Source organism: Mustela erminea, chromosome 6 (assembly GCF_009829155.1).
Source record: "Mustela erminea isolate mMusErm1 chromosome 6, mMusErm1.Pri, whole genome shotgun sequence".
Taxonomy (NCBI): domain Eukaryota; kingdom Metazoa; phylum Chordata; class Mammalia; order Carnivora; family Mustelidae; genus Mustela; species Mustela erminea.
The window spans coordinates 77,825,001-77,847,737 of record NC_045619.1 but is presented as its reverse complement, the minus strand read 5'-3'; the positions used below and the strand labels follow the sequence as shown (position 1 = coordinate 77,847,737).

Here is a 22,737-nt window from a genome sequence, read left to right as displayed (position 1 = left end):
AATCCTGAGCAGCTGCTGTTGGGTAAAACAGAAGAAATGCCAGAAGGACATATGTGCCAAAGGTGACTAATAGTGCAACACACTATACTCATGACAGACACATTATAGGAAAAAAGTAGACTCTGTGGGGTAGAAAGCCAAGTGTGCGTTAAGACAATATCATCTACGAGTGTTTAGAAAGAAGAGTGCTGCTAGCAAGAGTTAGAGCAGGTCTCCTGGAGAGATGGGAAGAAAGGAAATAAACAATCGATGGAAGGATGGACGGGGGGAAAGAGAAGGTTTTGTCTGACTCGCAAAACACAGTCAGGAAAGAGTGATGTTGGAAATGAGAATGGTGTGTTTGAAAACCTGTGGGGAGGTGTGTCTGACCAAAGGAAAAGCACAGTGGGGCAGCCATGTGAACTGGCTCTGCCTTTGCTGGGAAGGGCAGCCCACTTGAGTGGAAACAGCAAAAAATAAAAGAACAGAAAAATCTCAAATTTCTCCTCACTAGGTGACTATCTTGATCAATTTTTTTTTTAAAGATTTTATTTATTTATTTGAGAGAGTGAGCAAGTAAGAGAGAGCATGAGAGGGGAGAAGGTCAGAGGGAGAAGCAGGCTCCCTGCTGAGCAGAGAGCCCGATGCGGGACTTGATCCAGAGACTCCGGGATAATGACGTGAGCCGAAGGCAGTTGCCTAACCAACAGAGCCACCCAGGCACCCCTTGGTCAATTATTTTTTGTCAGTGCCTTCCTGCAGTCAGTACTTACTGAAATTCTGAAACCATATCAAGCATATTTATAGGGGGAAATGGTTTGTTCTGTCTAAAGTCAAGTCCTTTAATGTACTTCCAAACACATACATCCTGAAAAGAGTGATAGAAAACTGAAAAAAGAACAAAACTTCCAATAAGTGAGAAATAATTTGCTGGGGGAAACTTTTTTTAAACTGTTTTTCTGTTTTTAGAAGTGAATTAGTCAGAGAACCTGTTGCAGTGTCCTTTATTAAATAAAAATTAATAAAAAATATTTAGTAATAATTATGATGCTATTCTATTAGTTATATTGCACCAGTTATATTAATGATTAGTAATAGAAAATGGATATTAATACATAATTATTAATTAATAGAAAATAAATTTAACTAGACTTTAAAGAATATTGGTTTGAAGGAGCATCAAATTATTCATCTACCCCAGGCACACGTTTCCTGAGGTCTGAGTTGGAAGTTCCTCCCTGGAGAGAAGTATGATATCAGGTGGAAAAACAGGTTGAAGTTAAATTGTGGAAGTCCTTAGATAATAGTCTCAGGCACTCAGACTGTATCCCATGCTCAGGAAAAGACTCTCGAAGGTATCTAAGCAAGTGAGCGAAGTGACATTTAGGAGGTCAAGTGTTGCCACCTTATGTAGGATAGATAGGAAAGGACACACAGGGAGACCAGGTAGAGACATGCTGAAGTAATTAGGCACAAAGCAATGACAGTCCAGCCAAAGGTGTTCTAGGGTACTGAAGAGAGCTTGACACATTTTGAAGAAAAAAATAACACACAGCTTTGTGACCAGATATAAGAGAAATTTGAGCAGATTTAGGTGATAAGCATGAAAGAGAAGGTGAACAATGCCGTCCAGCACAGAGCAAAGAATCTGAAGCAGAGAGCAGAAGCTCATTGGAGGGATAAAAGGAATGTGTGTGGGTGGAAGATTTAGACACGCCAATAAGACATGGATTAAGTCAGTAGACAGCTGCGGGAGGCTACGTTATAGGAGTCCTCCCCCAGCCCGCGTTACATCTTCAGAGAAGGACAATCTGCACAAAAGAAGATAGCCACAATAGCCTTCTTCATGGTATGTCACGAAGAGATACCCATCGACTATGTATTGTTTTCCACCCCCTAGATCAGTCACATGGGGATGCTAACACCAATTTCTGTCACATCGTGAGTATAAAAAGCAATAAAATATGGAATTTCAAAGGTTTGTCCAAGGAAAATATTTTTCGTCTTTACACTCACATATTTCTTCTGAACTGAAATAAAATATCCCACATATAAGCAATTATTTTTTTTGCTGAACAACAGATTTATTATTCATTTACTAGAAAAACATGTTTAGCACAAAGATAGGTTACGTAGAAAGATAAAAATGTAACAGTTCCAGATATTCACTGATTTTTGAAAAAGACATTTCTCAACTTGTAGAATGTATAAACACAGACATGAAAAATACCAACATCACATTTTTTAAAAATTGGCAAGAACACTTGGCCTTAATAAAAATAAAATTAAAATGGTAACTTTGGAAACACTGCATTCTGTGAGATGTGTCCATGTTTCTTCTGGAAAAATCTACATGTTGGTTCCAAATCATATTTATCTATAGGAGTAATTTGAATACAGTGAATATTTAAACCCAGCTATGTCAAGAGGATAAACAATAACCACAGCCATTAGGTCAGGAAAGAACTGAGCTTTTAATATAGACATTCTTATTTTTAAAACTCCAGGTGCATTCAGAGTAGTCTTAGTGATTGTATTAACAATGGCTAAAGTCGGAAAGGATGAAATTTTCAGTTGCCTTAGATTGCTATTAACATTACTTATCTTAAAATTTCTGAGTCCAGGTTTTTATTGTATGTAATTAAGTTCCATTTTTTTTTTCCATCTCTGTAACAACCCTTAAGGAGATAAGAACTTGGAAAGCTAGAAGAGTAAGGAAAACAGTAACAAAAGGACCAATATGTGGGGAGAGAGATAAATGAATACAATAATTTAATTCAACCAGCATTCATTATTATTCAAATGGCATTTTACAGAGGTTTACAAAGACAGAGTGGGGACACAAGGGCCAAACTCCATGAACTTAAAATCCATGCAGGGAGACATTACATTCTACTTATGTGATTCAAATAACAGAATTTTAAAAAAACGAAGGTAAAACAATACCGCAGGTGCATCATAGTGCATGCCAAAATGCTGAGAAAATCTGGTGTCATCAAAAGAGGCTCCGAAGAGAAAATGTCTGTGTGATTACACTCTGAGGGAAGTGTAAAATTTGGCACAGGAACCCCAGCAGAAGAATAGTATAAGATAACTAGAGTGGAAACAGGAAGCCAGGAATAAACTCAGAGAAGACCTGAAAAGAAGGACAGGAGGCAAAGTGGGCAAGGGAATGAAGGGCCTGGAACATAAGGCCAAGGCATCAGAGTCTGATTCAAAAGGGAATAAGAAGCCACTGTTGGTTTTTAAATAAGAAAGGAGCTTCAGAAATATTCAGATGTTGCGTATCCAACCATCTCTTAGGTTGAATGAAAATGTGATCAAACTCATGTTTGCATGTACATGGCTGATTTGGCCTTTACTCTGGAGGCACCATGATCGACATACGTGTGGTTTTTATGACGAAGTTAGATTTTAAGAACCTGGTAAGCTCACTTTTTCATAAACTGACATTTAAGGCATTTATAGTTGACTATGCTGGAAATTCTCAAAAAGATGATTCCCCCAAATTTATTCCCAAATGATGAACTAAAAGAATGCATGTGGTGCTATAGAGTGAATTGTGTCCCCCTAAATCTCATATTTTGAATAAGTTCTAACCTCCAGTGTAATAGTATTTGGAGATGGGGCCTTTGGGAAATATTTAGATTTAGAAGGAGTCAGGAGGGTGGAGCTCTTTTGAGGGGTTCAGTGCCCTTATAAGAAGAGACAGTGGACAACTTCCTTTCTATGTCTCTGCCACCTGAAGACAGAGGGAGAGGGTGGTTATCTGCAAGACAGGAACAGAGCCCTCACCAAGTTGCTGAATCTGCCAGCACCTTGATCTTGGACTTCCCAGCCTCCAGAGCTGTAAGACATAAGTTCCTGTTGTTTAGGCTACCCAGTCTAGGATATTTTGTTATGGCACCTCAAGTCAACTAATACACTTATGCCATTATAAACATTTCAAACACTTCACTGACCCCTCTCCATGTGCTTCCGTAGATTTTTCCTGGCTTTACCTTTTATGGGTGGCAGGCCAGGGGGTGTTTAGTTAACATCTGTTGGATGTTTTACATATATTATCTAGTTGAATCCTGGTAAGAATATGTAATGCGATGACTTACGGTAAGTATTTCAAGATAGTTTTATTGGAAAAAAGTGATAGAAAATGTACACACTTTATAATCCACAATTAGGAGTCTTCTAAGGAGTATACATATATAACTAATTTGAGATCTGGTAACCATAGTGGACAATGAAAATAAAACACTCCTTGATAACTTTTCTTAAGGATAATCAATAATTTATTTTTTATCGTCACAATTACCACAATTATCTAGCTACATGACCAATGTCACTACATACCACAGGAAGACTGTCCACCTACACTTCACTGAGACAAAGACAACGGCCATTTATGTGTGAAATGTACAATGGGCTATTAAAAAGAGGTGGTTTTTACGTATAAGACAAGATGTGGCACATGATTTATTAACAGGGTTGATTTTAATACGTCTTATGCCAAGAAGCAAGCATAGAAATGTTTTGGCATTGAGTTGTTTTTAAAGTAGAAAATAAGTAAACTAGAGAAATAAATCCAGATCTTAACTTACAATAGATACATTAAAATAGGAAATTAATTGGCTCCTCAGTATTTCTGTTCAAGCTTTTTTTTTTGTTTTCTTTCCTTTTGTTAGTTTTTTTATATATATAAATGAGTAATACGAATATATCACAAGTTAAAGAAAGATCTCAGCCAAAAAGAAGGTACCAGCATATGAAAAACAAATGAAAAATTACCCAGGTATTTTTGCTTACAAAAAATTTAAACTATCAAGAGTCACAAAATATATATAAAAATGCCACATTGAACGAGGCAATCATACTCTACCCAAACTGGTAGCACCCTCCTAAAATCAGCTGCATCCCATTCATCCGGTCATACAGTGGTGACTGACAAAAAGGCATTGTGCACCCGGGTGCCATCCGGAGACTTGGCCCCGTGGGTCATCAGTTCTTGGATTGTCATCCAGTTGTCCAAAATTTTCTTGTTTCTCTTTTTCATCATCTTCTTGTGACTCAGTTCAAGGATGTTGATCTCCTTCTTGCCCTCGCTGCCGCTCTGGGGGCTCTCCTTAAGACACTCCAAGCGGCTCCGCATCATGAACTCCCGGCGCCGACGCTGCTCTTTGGCGCGAACCAGGTGCTGCTTTCTCTCCTCTTTGCTCCAGTAGCGGCCCATTTTCATCTCGCTCATGGTGTCATCATCCGTCGTCATGCCGCTGCGCTCCTCCTTGATCTTTAAGGCACGTTCCCTCAGAATCCGGTCTCGCACCGGCCTCTTGGTGATGTACCGCGTCCCGTCGCTCCTGATCTTCACCTTCCATTCCATCTTGGGCTCCGAACACTTCTGGGCCTCCTTGCACACGCTCACTAAACTCAGCTGGCTCTGAGCATACTCGACCGCGGACTTCTGCTGAATTAACTGCATGTAGCTTTGATAATGGCGGGCATGTGCTGGGATGTTTGCGTATCTGTAGGAGGAGCTGTGGTAAGGAGAGAGGTAAGGGATGTGCTCGCTGCTGGGTTTCTCCTGCTCGGAGACCTTGCTGCCTTCGGAAATCTTCTCCTTGCCCTCCGCGCTGCAGCCTGGTTCGATGGTTTTGGCTTTGGTGGAGGTCGACTCTTTACTGCTCTGTCCGGAAGACGACGGACTGGCAGCCATTGTGCTTCTCAGGTTTTTCTTATTGGTGAGGTTGATCATTCTGGGAAGGGAGCTGTCAGGGGAACGGTCCACAGTGAGCGGGGTGCTTCTGCAGCTTTCGGCTGTGTTGTAAGCGCTAGAACTGTCCTTGTCCGACTTCTCCGGGTGTTCGATGATGTCGTCTAGTTTCCCCCGTGGCATATCCATGCTGGTGTTATAATTCCGGAATCCTCCATCGTGCAAAGCCCAGATGTCTCCGTACGGGTCTGTCGCCTTCTGGAGCCTGTGAGCCTGCATGATATTCTGGCACTCCAGTTCAATGTTTCTTAGTTCTTCGTTAAGCAACTGTAGCTCGTGCTCCACTCCCTCTTGTTCCCCTTGATGGCATTCTATTGTGCTGCTCGAGTAATACAGGTCATACTCTCCATGGTTTCGAATCTTGCATTTGAGCTCCAAGAGCTGTCGGAATCTTTCACACTCCTCGTCCGGGTTGCCAAGGCAGTCGGAGTCAATGTACTCGCCAGACATGAAGCTCTCGTTGCACTGAAGCTCAACGCTTCCCAGAGTGTCTTGGCTCTGCCCCAGCTCTCTTGTGCTCTTCAAAGATGTGCTGTTGGGCTCCTCGGCTGCGTTCTCCTGCTCTGAGCTCTCATCATTCCGCAAGCTTTCATCCGTGCGCCCTACCCCGCTGTCCTTCTCATGGTTGTTGGAGGACGATGTTGCCGTGTCTGTTGTGCCTTCTTCTTCTTCTTGTTTTTTTGGCTGAGAAAATAAAGTGGAGAGATCAAACAAAACGTGTTATTTAAAAAAAACAAAAAAACAAAAAAAACACAGGTTGTTGCAAAACTTGCTTGAAAAAAATGATGCTTCTTGGCAAAGGTATGGTTCCTAGAAAGCTGTTCCAATTTTAGTACCCTTAACCATTTTAGAAATAAAGACAATTTGCTCAAGGCAGCTTTTTATGAACTGAAATAAAGACAACCAAAACTGCTTAGAGACTTGACTTGGGGATAAATAAAGTAGGCCACATTTTAGTAAATGATTCTTACGTTAAGGTTCTCTCCTACTTGGGAAACTGGCATGAAGTTGTGTAAATGAGGTGACTGTATGAGTCTCTGAGGTGGTAACACAGAAAAGAATGAGTGAGACAGGTGGTCTAAATGGTCTTCTGCAGTGTGGAGGCCTGGAGTTCTGAAGCCAAGTCACCTTATTATGAGGATTTTTTCCCTGAACTTCAAGCTCAGAAGAAACTTCTCTGATCTATGACACACTGGTTATGGTAAGCTAGAGAGCACAGTATCGCAGGGATAGGTTAGTACTGAAGCCTCGGTCCTTCTCTCTATCGATGAGGAACTTTAAGCCCAGATGGAATCAGTTTATGAGTGACTCAGAGAGAGGTAGAAAAGGCCAGTGCCATGCCCCAGAATCAGGATTTCTTGTATGTCCAGGACGCCATATTCCTGCATAGGTACCCTGACCTCAGTGCCTCTCCAAATCACATTGCTCAAAAGCAACAAAATCATCTCAGGACTGCTTTGGGTTACTTAAAAGTATTTTTCTACTCTCTACTACTTTCTTTTCTACTTTCTACTTGGAACTTCCTTCAGATGTGAATTTTATTCTACTCAGAGTAAAGTGGCAGTTCTCATGAAAATTGGAGAAGCACTGATTGCCAGACATGGGCATTGTATCACAAAAATATATTTTTGACATATTTGTGAATACGCACTCATATGTACACTTTATTCCTTGATAGTTTGTAGCTTTCATGTAGAACAAATCACTGTTGCTATCCTAAGAGGATGCTTATGTAATTCTTCTCTGTGAAGAGGGTAAAATTATTTTTTCCTCCATCATGTATCATATACAAGTCTACATGGCAGTTTCTACATTGTATTTCCTTTATACGTAAACTTACCATTTTACGTAAATATTTCCCTCTAGCAGGTGTAATTACACAATTAAATATAATTAAGTCTGTTAGTGTTAAAAAAGGACAGAAAGCATGAGAAAAGCTATTCAAAAACAGGCGTGAAAGAGTCTATCAAGAAAATTGCTTTATTTTCTCCCACAGAAAGCAGAACAAAACATCACATAAACTGCAGAGGAGAGAACATGACCATGTATAATGTTATTTAAGGATTCCCAGTCTTTCCCTAAAATAGTTTTCCTCATTTTTTGAAAATATGTTGAGATTTTAAATGTCATATTGATAAAAAATAATATTCTAAATAAGTAATTGTGATTAACAGTGGAGCACTTGAAATATCTGTATGGTCCTTGCTTATAAGCTGACAATAGAAATCTGAAGTGGTGACAGTCACACATACCATAGCCCCTGCAGAGGATGTTATTGATATTGGACATCTGAGTGGATACACCACATTATTTACACTTGTATTTTTTCATATCTTCAATGAGTTTAAAAATATAAAAAACCTAGTTTTGGGTTTTTTTTTTTTTTAGTCTTTTTATGTGGAGTGCCAAGGATACAGACAAATTATGCCAGGGGAGGTGTTCCACAATGTGTCAACAGCAACCCTAACATCAAGGATAGTATAGGAAGTGAAAGTTTCATGTGTATATGGATTTTAGTTTTGAAGTACAGATATACGTTTTGTTTTTTTAATCAAATTCCCTTTTCTTTAGTCACTGGTTTATATGCAGTATGAAAATAAAAAAAGCATTTTCCATTCCCAAACCTAGACTTCCTAGTTTCTAATATAATGCCCCTCTCTCATTTGTCCTTTCCCTATGGAATTATTATGGTGACAGGCAATGCTTCTACCAAGACATTTCTCATGTAGTATTATTGTTTATAAGGGCACAGACTTTTAAAGGTTTCTGTCCTTCTTATCATTTTTCAGTCTCATGCCGAAGAAAAATTTCCACACAATGAAAATCTAACCTCAGGGACATCTAGTGTTACCTCAAAAGACCTAGCATTTGTATTACGTCTGATGAGTAGGCAGCATTTGACACCATATCACTTCACCTGGACAGGATTTCTCCCTTCTTTCTTTATTCCAACATCCCCCTGTCAATTCTGTATCAGGTCACATTTTGTATCTAAGAGAGAAAAAGCCTGAAGCAAGGACTTTCTTGTTTGTAACCAGCAGCTGCCACGAAAAAATATCTTTATTTGTGGCCAGCGTTGAAGTCATACATAAAAATTCCATCTGTCTTACCTATATTGAAAAGCAATCACCACAATGGCAGCACTGCACATGAGCATGAACTACTGTTTGTGAACTGGCCAATGAGCGTCCGTGCTCAGCCCAGAGTAGAGCACACATGGCTTTGACACCGAGTCTGCGACGTAACGATTTATTTAATATACGGGCCTGTGCCCATACACACACGCATCCGTCTCTGTTATGGAAAGCTAACATGGCCATATATTCCATCATGCAACTTGGTAAAGTGATCGGATGTTTGTGCTTCATGTCCCTAAGTGTAACTGTCCAGGATTTTTAAAAAACTATTAAAAAAAAAAAAAGACACAACAAAACACCGAAAAAACTATCCTTTAGAATGTGTTAAGAATTCATTTTGAGACCAGGGTGATAAGGATAATGAATGATAATCCATAAACTGACAGCAGAAGCGTTCACGAAATTATACCAGGCAGATGACTGACATGAACGCAACATAAAAAATCTCAGATACTCTGATCTTGTTTTTATCCCATAGGAACAACGACAATCACAAAAGAGTTCCAAGACTTAGTCCGCTAAAGGCCCCTCTGTAACCTTTCACCAGCAGTGAATTAATTAAGAACAGAAACTTTGCTCATTTTAATTTGTATGCTCAGGATCAAGTGTGGTGCTTGGGACACATGAGGAGCTCAGCATTTTTGGTTGAATGATTATGTGACCCTAAGGCGAGATGATATCAATGATCTCAAATAGTGCGACTCCTGTCGAGAAATACATAGGTAGGGCCATGATACCACAAACATAAATGAGATTGATGGCTTACATCATGTCATCATCGTCTTATACTTGCCTAACTATTCAAATAGACACATTAATATTTTAAATTATAAAATTAGTTTTGGGGAGAGGGGGTAGCTCATGAAATATAGTTTCTCTCTGGCTGGCATATTGAAAAGCAACGCATATTTTTGCTGTTAAATTTCTGAATGAGGTCGAACAGTGCCCAGGTCAACATTTGAATCTTGCTGTACTCTGGCAACAATGGTCCCTAAGCTTTCCAAGCTAGAAAGACCTTAATAGAAAAACACTGTATTTATTCCTTCTGCTTCATTTGAGATGCCCATCTGCTCTAGAAAAATTACCATTACAGAGGTGTTTGATCAAACCCTTTGATTTTGTTTTTACTCCATTTATGGTTCTATATTAAGAAAAAAAAAAAAACTAGCAACATTTCAACTGATGTAGGTCAAGTCGTTGGCCCTACCTGCTCCACCTCGTTGGCCGTGCCCTGCATCGCTTCATTATGCTGTTCTTCCAGCATCTCTAAGTTTAACTCCTCTAAGAATTCATTCCTTTCATCTTCCAACCAGCCTTCATCCAACTGCAAAAGAATACATTAGTACATTACATTAGGTTAGTGGGAGCTCATGCTAAAAGAAGGTAAACTTAAATGGTGATGCCTGACCAGTTCCTTTTATCATAATGATTCTCTTCAGAATACCAGCCTCTGGTAAGTTCACCTCTCAGAAGGGAGAAAAGGTGATTAAAAAAAAAAAATTGGACTCAGATGCCTTTTATCCTTTCCTGAAACAGAGCTACAGATTTTCTCTCATAACCAAGTAGATCTCACAGCACAGAACATTACCGTCTTTCAGAATATATGAAAAGCATATTGCATAATCCACAGCTGTCACGCTCATTACCTCCAACAGTGCCCGTATTAAAGCACTGCAAAGGTACTAATAGGGCCATGAGACAATTGGGCTTTTTTCCTTAACAACAACCCCCAATGAGACCGCATACAAAGTGTTCCCCACCCCCAGAACACACTGATGCTACCCTCATCCCGCTTTTTTATCTTTAGGCAGATGGCTTCCAAGTTAACAAGATGGCTGCATGCCACAAACACAGACATTTATTTGATCTGGGGGGAAGAACAGAAAAATTCTAAAATATTCTTCTCAAAAAAAAAAAAAAAAGGTGAGGCTATGCCATGTCTATTTTGATTCATTTTTCAGGTCGAATTGCTATACACACACACACACACACACACACACACATAGCAATTGCTATATATATATGTGCGTGTGTGTGTGTGTGTATATCTATCTCTGAAACATCGCATCTAAGGGGAGTGGAGCAGTGTGGAGCACGCAGGGTTTTGTTTGTAGGCTCAGGATCCAAGTATTCTGGTGGGAGTCTTACACAAATTAAACTGAATAAATCCTTTCGGCTTCTCAATACAAAGTGAAGTGGGAAACCTTGCTCAAATGATGAGTGTTGACAGTCAATACAGATAATTTGCCTCAAAGTGGATTTCTGGAGTTGGATTACATAAATTAGCTGTCTATGCTGATTAAATTAACTGAATTACGGTCCATGTTCTGTTTTACTCTGTGTTAAAAGAAACAGCAGCTTTCTAATGAGCCGAAATTGACAATATAGTTGACCCTTGAACAACAGGGGTTTGAACTGTGTGGGTGCACTTACATGTGGATTTTTTTTTTTAATACAGTACAGTACTCTAAATCTCTTTTCTCTTCCTTATGCTTTTCTTAATAACATTTCCTTTTCTCTAGCTTACTAGGCTGTAAGAATAGTATATAATACATGTGACATATAAAAATATGTTACTGGAGTGTTTATGTTATTCATAAGAATTCCAATCAACACTAGGCTATTAGCAGTTATGTTTTGGGGGAGTCAGAAGTTCAGGCCAATTTCTGACTGGGTGGGGGTTTTGGCTCTCTAAATCCCTGCATTGCTCAAGGCTCAGCTGTAGTTTGAGGGATTTTCACTACCCAACAATGGCAAAATAAGCTCTTAAGGGTAAATGAAACTGTAACACTTGAAAAGAAAACAAACTCTGAGAGGACATTAAGTTGCACTGGAAAATGCATTAGCATATATGCTTCATATTCCTTACTATGAAGGTAGTTGTAAGTTTCTTGATACTTATTACAGGCTGCCTAGAATTTAAATTACTCAAATTTGACTGAGGCCAAAGTGCTGACACATTTACTCATCCTCATTTATCTTAATGTAGCCTGAATAACCAAGTTCTACCTCACTGACTTTGATATGCAGATGAACTATGAAAATTAAGCTGACTAAAAATTCAAATTCAGTTTATAATTGTCTAAGTTTTACATCCTCTTTTTTCTTTAAGATTTTATTTATTTATTTGACACAGAAAGAGACTGCATGCAAGCAAGCACAAGCAGGGAGAGCTGCAGAGGGAGAGTGAGAAGTAGGCTCCCGCCGAGCAGGGAGCCTGACTTGGGGCTCGAGCCCAGGACCCTGAGATCATGACCTAAGCTGAAGGCAGAGGCTTAACCCACTGAGGTACCCAGGTGCACCAGTTTTACATTCTTTAATCCCTTGTAAATTTTATGAAGCCCAAAACTCCAGACTCCAAAAGAAATTATGTAGAACTACAAATGTTACTTTTTATAAGCACACCAAGGGATTTTTCTTTAATCAGGTCAAAACAAAATATTTGCTTGCACAGAGCTAGTAAATAATGGAACAGAGTCTTTTGAAATTCAAATGAAGGGGTGGGAAAGATAAGGAGAACAAACTGTAGAAATTAATGATTCCCTATAACTCTTTGCTTATTAGCTAATCCCACAGACCCTTGGGTGTTACCTATAGTCAGCACACATCTATTTTGACAAGTCTTTTGGCTGGAGGTATACATAGCACAGTGAGTGAGTCACCTCCTTTCCCTCTTGTATTTCCCTTTCCACCGAAACAAGCATTCATGGTAGTCTGAGTTTCAGACTCCGCCATAGGCGGACCTTTCCCTGGAGCTGCGCCTGCAGAAAAAGGGGGCTCTCTTTATGAAACTGGGATCTGTCTGCACAGCAGTGGAGCACACGTGCCATTTCAGAGAAAGGAACTATCTGCATTGTCTCTGGAGTATGTTTACAAGTTCTTATGAGAGCCCTCTCTGTCCCAGTGTCCCAAGGGGAAGACGACAGAATAGCAATATCTTTAATGGTCTAAGGAAGAAAATGAAAGAAAGTTGACAGGGAATGAAAGAAATGAGTTATTTAAAAATATTGCGCGATGTATAAGACTGCCCCCAGCAAATCTGTAGATCATTTTCAAGAATGTAGAGAGTATCTGAAATATTAAGAAAAGAAAAAGCCTAGAAAAAGTGCACAAGAAACTTCTACACTTTCACGAGTAAAATTCATTTGCAAAAAATACCATAATAAGATACATTAAAATTGATAAAAAAAATATAGGTGATATAAAGGCAAGGTTTTCTTGGATTTTTTTCTTGCCATTTATAGCATGTACTGCTGAAATTACATTTTAAAAATATGGTGTGAAGATCCATTTTCTTTCTTTCTTTTTCTCAAAATCTGATTTTCTAAATGCAGTTAGCTTTCTTCCAGTGTCATGAGGCTTCTTTAGGATCAAGGGGCTGAAGCAGATCCTGATTTTGACAGGACAGAGTATCCTGCAGTCAGACAGCCATCTTTTCTCAACTGTGGAGAGGAAGTCCTGTTTGGAAATTCATCTTCCAACATTGATTCTGTTAGGTCAGGAGTATAGTCAGATATTTGAAAATGCCACCAGTTCTACCAAGCATATGTATTCTATTAATGATTAACAGGATCTAGTCTTACATCATGAATTTTGATTCTTTCCACAGTCTGTTATAACCGTTCTGTGGCATAGTTTCAGGAAATGCTTTAATTCTAAATTAATGAGGTTCTCTAGAAGTTACATGGAAAGGGCAAGGGAAACCACATTATGACATTGAAATACCTTTTCTCTAACAGGAAGGACCCCTGAGTTCTCTTCGGTTTACCATGCATTTCACTAACATTATGTTTAGCCCCTTTATTTTGTTCTTTTTCAAGAAAATGGGATCAGTGAGACTAAGTGGTTTGTACAACTTCCACATAATTAGTGAACTTTCATACATTTTCTGTATTGTTACATTCACTCCTAAACAGGCAGTCCAGCCAGGCGTGTAGGCTCTTTCCCACTCCCGAGACCGCAGGTGTATAACTGTACTCTGCCTTGGGCTATAGCAGACTTTATGGGATCCATTTAGAATGGTCAAGGGCATAAAGGGAATATATGCGGAAAGGGTGATCTTTTATAACCACTATATTCAAGTCAGGATTTAGTCTGACACTGAAATACACTTCCTCAATGTAATTTATAGATAGTATGCAGTTACTGAGTTTGAAAAATATCAGATCAATAACCTGGGAGACAAATGGTGATATAAGCAACTTCACTCAAACGACTGACAGATGGAGAGAATGGTGACAACGTGCTGTCCTTTCCGTATTGCGGTGGGTTATAAAAAGCATATAAAAAGAAGGACCCATAGCACTTTTCTTCCACCATTACCTTTCCTTTACTTTCATGACATCCCCCACTGTTAAAGATAAAAAAACAATTCCTCCAGAAGCTATCCGCTTGTTTTTGACTGGACAGATGTTTTTGTCACACTACACTTGGGAAAAATTCCTTCATTATACTTGGAACTACCCCATGCTGTGTGGGTCCCTTTATTTGATAAAGTTCTTCTACAAAGATTTAAGTTGATAGTTGGATACGCTAATGCTTCTCTCGTTAGAGAGTCTTTCAAGATACCTTAATATGCCAATTAAGTATTTTTAGATAGAGACCTAAAGCAAGGATCCAGACAGAATTTAGAATCATGTGAAGTGAACCATGTTTCATTTACGAATTCATTCAAATAACTTGCAAGTGGAAGGAGAGCATAATGGTTCCATCTTGTGTACTTTTTTCCTTCCTTCTCCTTTTTTTTTTTTTTTCCTCAAAAAGATAAGTTGATGAGGTTGGTAAGTTAGGAAAGATGACTCTTAATTATGTTTTGCATACTTGGCTATACCAATAGCCATAGTACTGAGTCGATATAGAACAGCAAATAATGGATGCCAAGTTCAGTCTCAAGATTTCTGACGTCCGCTCTGACCTGAATCTCTGGCCTTGCGACGAGCAGCACGATTCTCTTGCACTCATCGCTAGACAGCAATGCCACTGCCTCTTCTCGATTCTGGACATCTTCCCCATTTATCTAGAAAACAAATGGAAGTGGCACATTAGTTTCCATTTCCACAATGCTGCACACAATAAATGGCAAATATCAGCTCATTTGTGGTGAATGTATGGACAATGAAACTCACACAATGGGCTCATCTTCAGCCCCTCCGTGGTAAGTGCCTTCACTCAATTATGCGCTTACAGTAAGAGCCATATCGATCCCTGAAGGATGGCGGACATCAGAGGAAGCAGTTATGTTCATAAATGTCCAACCTGCGCCCTGGCAACATACATCTAGCAACACAATTAACCAGCCCCTGACAGGTGACGTTCATCTTTCTCCGCTCAGAGTAATGGAAGTGTCACTCTGAGATAATAGTGCTGGGGGAAGCAGGACTGGCAATCCCGCATCTGAAATCCGTCATCCTGCACGTCTGCTACGAGCCAATTAGAGAGCTGCGGTATTATCTCTCACCAGGCAGTGCTCCCAGGCCACTGCTGATTGCATTTTCATTTAATCATCTCATATTTGTGTGGGTCTGACTCAGTTGCCCCAATCACTCTCGGGATATCTTTCAGGGCTTCACTAATCAAAAGAAGGACAGTTCATCAGTAACGTCCATATCAATACTCCAGTTCTTTCTAAGATTTGTCCATTTCCTCAAACAACAAAACTAATGAAATATCTTATGGCTCATCTCGTAAGTGAACTTAGGTTAAAAAATAAAACACAGAGGAAAAATGGCTTTTTGCAAGAAACCAAGCTTGAGTAAACTTTTGATTAAAAAGACTCTGCTGGAATTTGAAATATAGCTTTTGTCCTTTTTCTAAATTCTACAGACAGAGAAAATAAGGTTTCTGAAGTTTGTATTTCAAGCTACATTTTCATGTTCAAATTATTTAGCTCTGAGTTAACTTCTTTCTTTGGATATTTTATATTTATTTATATTATTGATTGTTCAAATCCACAGGGACAGTGAAGGTTTTGATCATAGTACAGAATCAAAATGTGCAGAAAGAAGTTTCAATTCAAGAGGTCAAGTAATTATGCCTAAAATAAATATTAATTATTTCAATAAATTAAATAGAAAAGGCCGCTATACTGACCAATTTTTTAATAATTAACATCTTTCATTAAGCATTTTTGCTGGAATGGATGAATTAGACTGCTGAGATTTTATTTTATTTTTTTCTTGTGGATCTTTGGGATTTTGGCTGATGCACGAGGGCAGATAAAATTATTGAAATAAGCCCAGGTATCTTAACTCTGGACCACAATAAATGATCCTTAATCCTGGACTCTTATCACACATATGGAGCACAAAGAAAGCAGACAATACGTGATAGTCAAAGGGAGGGGGGCAACATACAAACGTGTATTTTCTTACTCTGATCAAATAAGTATTGCCTTTGTTTTTCACTTATATATGTAGACAGGAAATTCAGATTTTACAAGTTTCAAGTGCACTTCCTCTTTTGGCAACTCACAATAAAATTCATCAAATTAGAAAACAGAAGCTATGATTCCAAAATGGGAACTAATGACGGGAAAGGGAATTTTGTGGTTTTTCTAAAATATACATCTGAAAAGCTATTTCTATGCTGAATCCAAGGCTTTTTCTCAAATAAAGATAAATTGGCCATGGTGGATTCTACTACACCTCCCCAGTCCCCAGTGAAGTGTACTTTGAAAATAAGGACTTGAAAATGTTTACTTTCTTTGAGCTTTGGGGGCTTATGTCCATTTCATAGTAATTCTTAATAGTATATCTGCAGTGTATCTATTTGTCCATTCATTATGGACCTAATCGTCCATCCTTCCTCCATCACCAGGCATGTTGGATCCTGGGGAGATAGAATTGGGTGCTCTCAGACAGCTTCTCTTCACCTTTTCTGTGCAAAATCTAATACTCCCTGCTTTTTTCATTCAAGTATATTCATATAAATTCTTCATCTACATTTCACTTACCATTAACCTAAATACTCTTCATTCATGTTTACTTAATGTTATTATTATGTTTCCTATATTAAAGTGCAGGTAATATGGGGCGCCTGGGTGGCTCAGTGGGTTAAAGCCTCTGCCTTCGGATCAGGTCATGATCTCAGGGTCCTGGGATCAAGCCCTGCATCGGGCTCTCTGCTCAGCGGGGAGCCTGCATCCTCCTCTCTCTGCCTGCCTCTCTGGCTACTTGTGATCTCTGTCAAGTAAATAAATAAAATCTTTGGAAAAAAAAAAAGTGCAGGTAATAGTGCCTTTCTCAGAGTGTTCTTGTAAGGGTTAAATGAGTTAATATATCTCTAGGGTTTAACCAAGGGCCCGGTATCCAGGAAGAGCTCTGGGTTGGCACATGGTACCGTTGATATTTTTGTTGTTGTTACTTCTTATGACTATGACTACTACTATAATTATTTATGTTCATATTTTAATCCTCAGTAAAGATTCTTTTCTTCTAAATAAAGCAAATACAGTAAAATTCATGCACAAGAATTAAATCCACAGTAGCAACCATCTTTCTACTTTAAAAGACATCTCTCTCATATATATTTTTAACTCCTAGAGAACCACCAAGAAACAATATGGTGTGTTTGATTTTCAGTCTCCTTAGAGTTGGTATTTGTCTCTCTCTGTGAACTCCGCATGACCAGAGCTACGGTCTTCAGTCCCAATGTTATGTCCTTGTTCCTGGAAGGACAGATGCCATGTTATAGAAACACATTTCCAGTCAGAATCCTATGTGAATGTGAAAGGAAATGAATTTGCCACAGAAATCTGGGTTTAAAATGTAATTTATTGTTTCTTTTTCAAAATAAAGGCCACTTTAGCCAACTGGCTGATAGATCCCATTGAACTCAAGACATTAGTTTAATATCCAGAGTGATACTGGGGCAAGAAATGCAGCCCTGGGTCTCAGCAAAGAATGAAAAGGTCTGAGGAATGGAATCAGATAGAGCTTTCAACCTTCATTTGCTCTTGTTCCTGAAGGATGGCTCATACTGCAGGATTGCTGGTGGGAAAGAGGTTTGCTGTGCCTGAAAACACCAGGCAGACATAAAGGTGAAGGACTCAGAATCACACGGAGGAGATAAATGATAAACCGCGTTGCCACGGTTTAATGGAAGGCATTCATTTTAAGAAAAGAGAGGAAAAGAGAACCAGGAGAAAGGCAACATACAACTTTTGTCGTAAATGAGGGAAAACTGCGCCAGAGAATATGTCTTGTCTCATTTTCTGTGCATGGCCGTATGTAAATATTGATTTCAAAGCAGATATTGCTTTGTCTTAGAAGAGATTTGTGGCATTACAAAGATAAATCACCCCAAATCTCACTTTAGGCCCAATCTCCTGTATGTGCATATGAGTGCATATATACATGTGTGCGTGCGCGCACAAATTGTGCAGGACCCTAAAAGCCTAGAAATGGTTTAATGCAGCTTTTTTTGCATGAATATGCCAATTTTTAGGTTTCCTATATTGATGTTCCAGAAGTGGGGGGCAACTAAAATTCTGGGCATCTGACCACCTATGGAATTTATTTGAAAATGCAGGAGCCTAAAGGCAAAAGAGGCATGATGTACTTTAAGTGTGCTTATATTTTAGTGTGGAAGGAAGGTGAATAGCATACAGAGATATAGAGGTGGACAGAACAGAAATGGGAGGAAAACAGTTCTCTAAAGGGCAGAAAGGAAAAGCATTGGAGCAAAAGCTGGGGACAAGCTTATGCGTAGGGCAGAGATAGAGAGAGAAAGCTCAGTTGGAATCTTATTGCCCCACTGCTTGAGTTTTTGCAGGGTTTTGTCAGGGAGGGAGTAATCCTTAGGAACATGACCGACTTTTTTGGCAAACATGAGATTAGGTTGCTGACATAGAATACTGTACGTTTACTGTCCCAAGGAGGAAGTGAGAATATAGCCCTCTGATCATGGAGGTATGTGGTCTTTAGTTCCTCCTCTGCGGGGCTCAGAAAAGCCCGTCTTCACTCAGCATTGCAATTTTGTGAGAGGACTTCCCCATATGAATTCCTGAGGCTCCATCTGATACCACAAGCTTGTGGCAATGGCACAGCACACAGAACTGTCAAGTGCTTGCAGGGAAAAAAGCATGGGAGAGTTAAAACTCGTTCTCATGGAACCGGGTCATGGTTTTTCTTCTGCACAATCCCTACCTTGGGCCAATCTTGCGTGAGTACCTGTGTGTGGGTGGTGTCCCTAGGTGAGGTCATTTAATAGACCCGCGATGTACTACCTTTAGAAAATTTTAGCTACGCCATGAGGACAGGACCATAGGAGTACTCTCCTTAGGTCATCATGAACAGGAAATTAAAACCACAATAGCTCTAAAGAGATTCATTTAAATAAAAGCCAGCCAGGAAACTCCAAGGATAAGAAGTAAATCCTCTCTTTCTCCCCCTCTCATCTCCCTGCGACAGGAGTCATTAATTGTTCATTACAGGGTATCCCATAATCTCCTCATCAGCCATACGGGAGCTATTTGTCTGTGGGTACAATTTTGTCACAGTTTTATTTAATATAATTTCACCATCACCCTTAAGACTCTTTGTTTCCTATGTGTGCAAATAGACTTGAATTCTAGGCTTTTTAATGTGACATGTATTTGTTCATTAAATGTGACATATTTGTCACTGAATATAAAGTAATCAGGCAGACAACAGCATTTTGTCAATCCTGCTGTTGTTTCTTCAGTGAACAACTCCATTAAGGAATGCCTTATTATCCAGCAAATATTTTATCTGAAAACTTTATCTGCCTCTAATATAGCCAAAAATAAGGAAGCATCAAAATTATAACATGTATATATGACAATACAATCACTTTACTTCTATTTACCTCTTCTCATAGAATGAATAGATGCAATTTTAACGACTGTATTTGTAGATCTAGCTTATGAGAAAGTGGTTAGCTGGAAATCAGCAAAGGAGCCAGGGAGGTTGTTGGAGAAGGTGTCATATGTGGAGAGTAGATGGTGAGAGAAGACGTGACTGCTGGAAGCAGCAAGAGAAAAATGACCAAAAAAAAAAAAAAAAATGTAACACATCAGAAAATGTGGCCAACCAGGGTGATTTCATATTGTGGCACAAGGTCTTCCAAATGTTTTAATGATTGAATATTTTATTGTTATTATAGCATCCTGTAATGATTGCTGGGCACAATATGACCTTGAGCATCATGAGAAGGTTATATTCTTTTCAATTGAGTATATTCAACTGTAGATGTTAACAAGGTGAACGATACATTTATAATTGTTTCCAAGTCAAAATAATAATGATAAAATATGTTTGAAGCTTTCATTATCTAGATGGTACACAAAAGTGGTACCCTTGTTTTTTAATGAGGCTACATCAGTAAAGCTTTACTGCAGATTGTATTCATTTATCCTATCACTCTGTCCGTTTAATACCTGTTTCATTCATTCATGATTGAGAAAGACACTGAAAACCTGGTAGCGAACAAGACTATGCCTTGGTTTCCTGATTCACTTTCTCTTGCCCTGATAGAGCCTGTGACATAGTCCATTCTGTTTAACTATAGGTCACCACTTAAGGAACTATAGGAATACAAGTTATATTCTTGAAGTTTTCTAAAAATTAGTAGGGCCATGAATGACCACAAATCATACTTTTATTCCTTCCTAACTGGAGTCTTAGGAGCTGTTCCTTGATGAAAAACGAGTTCTGCAGCATCTAGCTAGAGAGGAGCAAGGGTATGCAGTAGAGGTGTGAATCAGTGAGTGGAGCCCTGAAGAAAGGGAAGAGGAGAAGGCTGGGCAGGATAACGCAGGGCCCAGGCAGTGCACCACGCGTGGCCATGACAGCGCCCCCTGCATTGTCTTCTCTGTGTGGGCAGCTGTCTTTCTAATTGCACCGGGAGTGCCCCAATCCCAGGATGGCATCTCGTCTGTTTTCTTAGTCCTGGTTCTAGGCAGAGTGTTGAATCTATTCTTGTTAAAATGCAAAGCAACATTCGTCAAGCATTCACATCTAGGGAGGAGAAGTGGGAGCTGTAGGTTCATCATACGGTCTAAAAGTTATGCAGAGTGTTTACATGGTTGATAACTTCTTCAGTTTTTCTTGTGAGTCATCTTCTCAGCTTTGTAGTTGTATGATCAGCAGTAAACTCAGCCTCGGCTCTAAATTTGGGTTAATCTGGACACACAAGTTGGGGAGCTGTGTGTCTTTCTGCAGCACTCTGTATGGGAAAGGACTCAGAGGAGAGAGAGAGGGTCGAGGCGGTATAGGAGACAAACTCTGGCATTCAAAGTCATTTCTAATTTGGCCTGGAATTCTTTCCAGCTCCACAATCCCCCTTATGTTCCATTTATCATCTTGCTCATTAAACTGAAATTTTGTCAATCTCTACATTTTCACATAAATCAAATTTCTTCAGACTTCTAGACTTTCAGGTCCTCATAGAACACAGGAATCTATGTTTCCCTAATTTATTCTGGAAAAGGCAGCAGAAACTGGTGGTGGTGTTGCTCTTACTACTAGAAGTTAATGTTTGTTACTTACATTGCAGTGTGCTAAGCCCTCCAGAGGTATACTCACATTTAACCTTTGCAACAATATGTCTTATTATTACCATTTTTTAAGATGAGGAAACTGGTTTAGGATGAGGAATAAAGTAAGAGGTGGAGCTGGGAGGTGAAGCTGAGTAATCCAAGTCCAGAGATTATATCTTAATTACTAATTATTAGCCAATAATTCTTAATAAATAGTATCATCTTTACTTAAAATTTTTTTAAACAATAGCTGTTTGTTTTGTGGATGCCATTATCTAGAAAAGACAAATTGTTTTCTCTAACATTTTATAAAAAAAACTAAATAAAATTGAAACTATTGAACAAATGGTAGGAAATAATCATGTCACATACTTGCAAAATTCGATCCCCTTCTCGAATTCGGCCGTCTTTGGCAGCAATGCTATTCGGATCTACCTGTAATGGAGAAAACACACATCTTCAACTGGCTATGCAATACTCCCCCAGGAACTTAAAAATATCACTTAAAAAATATTTTTAGTAACCTGGTTAAAAATTCTCTACTGATTTATAGAAGGCATGCCAAAGTTTTCTGTTAAAAATCACTGATTCAAAAAATGTAAGTGGACTATTTTAGATTAATAATAAAAAAGTTAGAGAGAACTACAGCAGAATTTAATTTGAAAATGATTTTTCTCTCTCTCCCTCCCTTTTTCTCTTCTCGTTCTTTCATTCTTTTTGCTCTTTTCTTCTTCTTCTTCCTCTTTTTTTTAAAAATATCTGGTTCACTCATTTCTGTATCCAAACTGTCAGACATGGTCCTCAGCTGACACGATCTTCAGCAGATGTTAATTCTAGGATTCTCTGAACCCAGGAAATTTGCTTTCTACTAGGGTGATCTTTAAATTCTGGTTTAGCTGTTTTAGAAAAGCTGAGAGCTATACTGTAAATCCATTTTATTAAAGAAATTTCTGTCTCATGAACACATTAATTTATAAAGAGATTTATAATTGATGTTGCTTAAAAAATTAAAAAAAAGTGTTACCTATGTTGATCATTACTAGATTCTAAATTATAGGGTGATGTGTATTAACTATAAATTATTTTAGAACAAATAGAGATATAAGCCTTCATTAGGGGTTTACCAACATTTTAATGGGCCAAACTTGAGTGATGACTTACAGTTTACTTGGGGCAGATCTGTCTATCATATTTTGAATGATGGCACTAAGCCGTTTATTTAAGATTACTTGATCAAGTCTCTAATTTAAGCCAAGTATTTCAAGTGTAGCATGAGTTTGATTCATCCTATCCAGATGTTACGTATTACTTTCTTATTAGGTGGTGCCACCTAATAAGTGAATTTTAAGTGATCGATC

The 22,737-nt window shown here is 38.8% G+C and overlaps 1 protein-coding gene across 4 annotated transcripts in view; it reads right to left on the bottom strand.

The window, feature by feature from the left end:
• Positions 1–2,630: 2,630 nt before the first annotated feature.
• PDZRN4 (PDZ domain containing ring finger 4) overlaps positions 2,631–22,737 on the bottom strand; it is a 352,510-nt gene continuing 332,403 nt past the window's right edge. For all 4 annotated transcript variants that reach the window (XM_032347824.1, XM_032347825.1, XM_032347826.1 and 1 more), the window contains 4 exons: positions 21,752–21,814; positions 14,795–14,896; positions 10,088–10,204; positions 2,631–6,427 (listed from right to left, as the gene is read on the bottom strand). In XM_032347824.1, the coding sequence (XP_032203715.1) occupies positions 4,901–6,427; positions 10,088–10,204; positions 14,795–14,896; positions 21,752–21,814 (1,809 nt within the window). In that variant the 3' untranslated portion in view covers positions 2,631–4,900. The remainder of the gene's footprint in view (positions 6,428–10,087; positions 10,205–14,794; positions 14,897–21,751; positions 21,815–22,737) is intronic.